This window comes from Corvus moneduloides, chromosome 23 (genome assembly GCF_009650955.1).
Source record: "Corvus moneduloides isolate bCorMon1 chromosome 23, bCorMon1.pri, whole genome shotgun sequence".
NCBI lineage: Eukaryota > Metazoa > Chordata > Aves > Passeriformes > Corvidae > Corvus > Corvus moneduloides.
In genome coordinates this window covers 2,404,690-2,410,689 of record NC_045498.1, presented here as the reverse complement: position 1 = coordinate 2,410,689, position 6,000 = coordinate 2,404,690, and the positions used below count along the sequence as shown (strand labels likewise).

Genomic DNA, 6,000 nt, shown 5'->3' with positions numbered 1-6,000 from the left:
GATTCAGCTGCAAACTAGTCTCCACTTTGTTTCCGTCTCAGCATTCCCACTGCAGAGGGCTTCAGATTATTCTGCAACTTTCCTCCCTTTTAATCCTTCATTTAATACAGGAGGTGAACACACCCAAACTGACAGTGTCAGACCACAGAGGGAACACCTTTACTTCTTCCAGCTATTTCCGCCTGTGGCAGGCGAGCAGCTGGCACATGAACTGTGAACTACAGCCTTCTGTCGACACTGCAGTGCAAATGCACCTGCCCCAGCTGCTGCTGCATTGGGAAAAAAATTATGTATAGCCTAAATATTACTGTATTCAGCAAAGCTGGGGAGTTCTTCTCAACCCTACACTGCAGGCCCTGTGGTTACCTGTACCCATTTTGCTGTTTGTCACTGCAGCTGTCCCCAGCAAGCCCAGGGCAGGCTGCAGATCCAGGGACAGGGGATGGTGCCTGCAGCCTGCCCAAAGCCACGCTCTGTTGGAGGAGCAGGCTGGGCAATGAGAGCAGCAGAGCTGGGCTCTGGAGTACAACTTAAAAAGAGGATTATGCTTGAACCAGATAAAACTTGACTCAGAAAACAAAAGCAACCACTGTTCAAAATCCACTGTTAATTAAGTGTCACTTGTGTGCCAAAGTGCAGCATGAGGCAGCACAGCAGGTCACAAGCAAAGCAGCTGGGACAGCTTTAGGAGTTGCAGCCTGAGGCAGCCCAAGGACACGGCCTGCAGGGAGAAGAGCACTTTGCCATGGCAGGATCCTCCCATGAGTCCACAGCACATGGGCAGTCTCAGCTGTACTGGTGCAGACTGGAATGAACACACTACACTCTCCAACCTGGCAAAATCTGCATTTAATTTACAACATAGTAAAGGTTACAGGTAAAAAGCTCAACAGAAGTGTGAAAAGGCCTATTACATATTACACAAGTGTACAAATGTCTGTACAAAGCCCCTCGATGTTCCTGTCCCCTCCTGGCCAGCTGTGGCCTGTAAACTCTGAAATAGTAAGAGCTGGTTCAGAGTCAGGGAGGAGAAGAGCTTTAAAAAACAACGAGCAGTGAAGTTTCCCTTGTCAAGAAAAATCTTGCGAAGAGCCACTTGGAAAAAAAACCCCAAAAAACCAACCCCAAACCCAACCCCCTTCCCCCAAAATAAAACAAAAAAGCCCCAAAACAAAAAGAAGAAAACCTGCTCAACTTTTGTTTGTCCCGACTAGTCTTACCCTAAAGAGTTGCCTTCAGAAAGCAACTGGCTGGGAAATGAAAATCCTACAGGCCAGACTAAAGAGAGGAAGATTTTGAGTTATTGTAGGAGCACTGGGAGGCAGAACAAATGCCCAACAGCTGAATCATCAATGGCAACTTAAACACAGAGCAGTGCAGCTGGATCATGGAGCAGGTGCTGAATCCACGCAAGGAACAGTCTGAGCTAGTAGATGTGATGGTGTGGGGAGGGAACAGAGCAGTCTCCAAAGCCATGGCTCTTGTGAGCTGGGCAGCTGCTGGCTGGCACCTCAGGGACATGACAGAAGCAATCACTGCGGAGCAGACCTCACACAAATTTTGGAGCACCTGTCCGAAACAGGTCTGGTGCATCCAGCGCCCCAGCTCACAGGAACAGAGCGCTTATCCAGCACCATCCAGTACCCCAGCTCACTGGAACACAGCCCTGCCCCAGCAACCTGCCACTACTTCCCCAGGTAGCTGCAGTCCTGCACACAGTGAACAGCCACGTACATGCTCTCATTTTGGTGCATGTTTCCTGGATCCCGCAAACAGCAAAGGAATGTGACTTGTAGCTGAACTGCATTAGAGAGTGTACAAAAATCCAGACTAAAGTTTAGAATAATAGAGCTCTGGCCTTACCTTGTGTAAAGTACAGCCACAGTGTCTGAATATGTGAATCATTTTCATATCTAAAACCAAGGAACTAAAGGGCTTGAGCAACAACCCAAGTCCACTGGGAATTCCTATTCTGGCGCTCAGTAGCACTCAATTCTCACCTGCTGTTCCCAGCAGCCAAAATATTTGTGTGGGGAACATGCCAGTCCTCTCAGCTTTTTGTCTTGTTGAATCTCATATATTCTAAGCTTACAAATTCCGTTTGCAAATAAAAATGAAACTATTTAAGTTACAGGGGCTACCGAGTCTAAAAGAAACTCCACTGTGTTAACTTCACCCTGAGTTATCCAGGGGAGTCATCATGGCACAGTGCAGACAGTGCCTGTTCCTTTTGGACGCTCTGACCCTCCATCCGTGCACTCTGTATCCATCCCACAGACCTCATCCTGCAGCACTAGAGCAAAGCTAAGGAACCCACCTGTTGCTTATCCATCTCAACTCATGACTCATGGGATGCTCTAGTGTTTTATGTGGAAATTAAAACAAGCTAATTAGTAGCCAAACATTATTAAAAAAAAAAAAAAAAAAAGAGAATGCCCCACATTGGTGGAGTTTTGAAAATAAAAAAAAAATAAAAGCTGACCTATATTCTGCAAGTTTTACAACTCCTACCAATGGGATTTTGTAAGGCTTGGCCCCACAAACATTTCCTCCTGACAGAGCTGCCTTGCTGTGAGCATGTCCAGCACGAACAGTGTCACCACAGCAAGCCCAGCACTGAAACACATGGACCTGCAGGGTCATGCCGTAAGTGATAATTGTGTGATTGCCCCTTTCACTTGTGGATCCAAATGCAGCATAAAGATCTCTGGAACAGTGGTGGCTAAGAAAAGGCTATAGGGGTTTTGGTTCAAAAGGAGATGGGAGCTGTATTTTTTTTTTTTTAACAGACATATAAAAACATTTGAAGACGGATCTTTAAAGGATATTTCATTCCTCCAATCTTGGTATTACATCGGTTAGGACACTGAAATTTTAAAAAGACGATACCGCACATGAAAAGTTTCTGGAGCCGGTAACTCCCACCCTCCCTCAACCCAGCCTCAGATCAGCAGAGACGGGGTCGGCTTCTTGCCCGGCCAAGCCTCCTTGGCATATTTCTTCTTCTTGGGTTCATTCACAGCTTCAGGGTTGAAGACAGCGGGGTTTGGAGCTGGGTTCATGTTCACTGTGGAGGGCACAACTGGAGTCAAGTCCACGTCGGGGGCAAGGTTGGGGTAGGGCATGGGCAGCCCCCCGATGAGTGCGGTCCCGTGGACGCCATGCGACTGTGACCCTGCCTCATTGTGGGTGGGGGGCAGCCCCCCGTACAATCCTCCGCTGTAGGGGAAGCTCTGCATGCGCCGTGACGCAGAGTCATCTGTGGTCAGTGAGCCCGCGTTCTCCATGCGCTTCTTCTGTAGACAGAAGAAGTTAAACAGTTATTCACAATGCACTGAACCATCAACCTATTTAAACTGGGTGCCAAGGCCATTTCCCCCAAAAGGCACCTAAATCTGCCACATACAAAGTGCTTACAGATCATGTCCCAGTCTTTGTCCTACAAGGTTTCTTCTGGGTTCCCTTGAAAACCACAACAATAAACTTTTAGAGGTGCACAGTGCAGGAAGGGTGTCAAAAGCTGACACTCAGGTGTAACTTAGATGAAGTCTGAGCACCTCTTCACTTCCTATACAGTCCTGCCAGTCTTGAGCTTGTCCTGAACAAAGACTGAGTAGGTCACAGAATGTCCTGAGTTGGAACGGACCCACAAGGCTCATCGAGTCCAACTCCTGGCCCTGCAGAAGACACCCCAAGAATCCCACCCTGTGCCTGAGAGCATTATAACACAAACCTTCCCTCCCCCACAGAAAGAAACTGCAGCTTCTAGATGACTGGGGTAATTTTGCTCCTGATCATTGGAATCTTCTCCTGCAGTCTGGGTTTATGGAATATTATCCTTCTCCACATGATGTTATTTAGTCTATACCAGCAACAAGTGAAACTGCTGTTACACAGTGGCTTAGCTGCTCTAAAGTTCTGCAGATCTTTCTTCCTCCTTGCATATTCCAATTAAATAGAACACTGTCAGCACACTCATCTTGGAGCAAAGCCTAAACCTGCTTGTTCTAGTACACAAACTTACGAAACGTCGAACACAGTATTTAAATAAACAAACTTTCATTTTTCCCTTCTATTTTCCACATTTCCCACAATTTTATCTGATGCCTGGAACTAATGAACTGAATTTCTAGAAAGTGCTTCTTTTTGAGAGGAAAAAACCATTGATCCCATGTATTATTAAAGGAAAGAGCTAAAGCTGGGTTCAAAGGGAATTGGTCAAATTTGCTAAAAAAGACAATTGTGAAACACACACATGACTTCTTCTTAACAATGAAACACTTTCCACATGGGAGTATTCTGTTTCTAAGGTGCAATTTATAAATCATAAAGTGAGTTCATCAAAGTAATGTGTTAATGAGAAAGTAGGGAGTCACCCTGTACCTTAACAGGGACCACTGCTGTCTGTACCATGTTCCGGAACCGCCCCACCGATGGGTCCACGTCCTCTGCAAAGCAAGAACAGCGATGCTTTCAGTGAGCACAACCAGTGATGCCTTTAGTGAGCACATGGAAAAACAGAACCTCTGTGGGGTAAAGGAATCTATACGAAAAACTGGAACAGACCTTCTTCTCCCAAAGCCAGCACTCCAGCAGCTCCCAGTAAGCACAAGTGTGACCAAATAAAGAGAAGGGCTTAGGGGAACACTCAGAGGCTTGGTCTCCTGGTGGCTCATCAGGCATCCTGGCTTTCCCAGGAATGGAAGGCTTTTCCTCAAATGGAGAATGGGAGCAGATAGATGGGCAGTTTGGGATCAGACAGGCTGGAGTCTGGGCTGAAAGCTGCTGCTGACAAGGCATTGCATGTGCTAAAGGCACAGCAGCCAGTCCCTAAAGTCCTTGGGGGGGCCTTGAAGCAGGAGTCAGAAGCAGTCAGTGTGTTTGAAAGTCCAGAAAAATTATTTTTTTTTGCGATGAGAATGACTGGTGTTTGCATTAGGATGTTCTGAGCCTGCCCATTAATTAGCTGCTCTTATTAACAGGAATATTATCCGTATAAGGTATGATTGATAAGAATGCCATTAATACAGAAGAGCTAAGGGAGAAAAAAAGAGTAATTTGGAATTGGATACATCCTCAAATGCATCAGTTTGAATGAGGATTAGGGATGACTTGGTTCAGATGTGCAGAAAAGTAGCAAAAACTCTCTGAGCTCAAGACATCCCAGAGGCAACAGGTAAAGAAAGCATTAAAGGACAGATGAAAAGCAAACAAGTTCTGTTCCCACTGAGATTCTAAAGAAGGCAAAAGTGTAAACCACCTTCCTCCTTTTGGACCCATGACATTTCTCCAGTATCTGATGGAGTACTGAACAATGAAGCGGAGTCTGATATCCCCATCCTGCTCAGAGCATGCAGTTACTTTACAGGTAGACCAGAAGAGACAGAAAGAGGTCACAGACTTCAGTGAGACATGGTGGCAGCTTCTGTGAAATAGCAGATCCCAAATACTGACTGCCAAATTTCTTTTCTCCTTATCCATATGCAACCATGCGGAATCCCTACAAGCATACTGGAAGGAGGTCCTGAAAGGCATCAGCTGAGGATTAAAGCAAACTCCTTACCTGGATTGATGATTTCATCATCATCACTGAACGTCACTCTGGAGTTCTTCCGTTTTCGCTTTGGCCTCTGGATGTCCAAGTTCCCTTCCTCAATAGTCAGTGTGGAGATCCTTTTGTTATGGGCTGTATTAAACTCTGTCAGATTCTGATGGCAAAGTTAGAAACGAAAGAGTTTCAGCAACTAGCGTATGAAATCTGACTTAATCACATGACTGTGCACATCAGGAGACCACAGGACATTGTTTAGTTTCAACTTCAGACCCTGAGGAACAAGCAGAGGTTCAGGGCTGCAATGAGCTTCCCTGAGAGGCTGCAGGGTCTCTGCAGAGATACTTAGAATGGAGCACAATCCTGGGCAGCCTACTCCAGGTGGCCCTTCTTGAGCTGGTTGATGATTCTGAGAGGTCCCTTCCCATATCCACAATCTGTGAATGCCA

The 6,000-nt window shown here is 46.2% G+C and overlaps 1 protein-coding gene across 1 annotated transcript in view; it reads right to left on the bottom strand.

The window, feature by feature from the left end:
- Positions 1-829: 829 nt before the first annotated feature.
- PPP1R8 (protein phosphatase 1 regulatory subunit 8) overlaps positions 830-6,000 on the bottom strand; it is a 43,976-nt gene continuing 38,805 nt past the window's right edge. The window contains exons 12-14 of the mRNA XM_032132041.1: positions 5,564-5,708; positions 4,384-4,448; positions 830-3,296 (exon numbers count right to left, since the gene is read on the bottom strand). Coding sequence (XP_031987932.1) covers positions 2,943-3,296; positions 4,384-4,448; positions 5,564-5,708 — 564 coding nt within the window. The 3' untranslated portion in view covers positions 830-2,942. The remainder of the gene's footprint in view (positions 3,297-4,383; positions 4,449-5,563; positions 5,709-6,000) is intronic.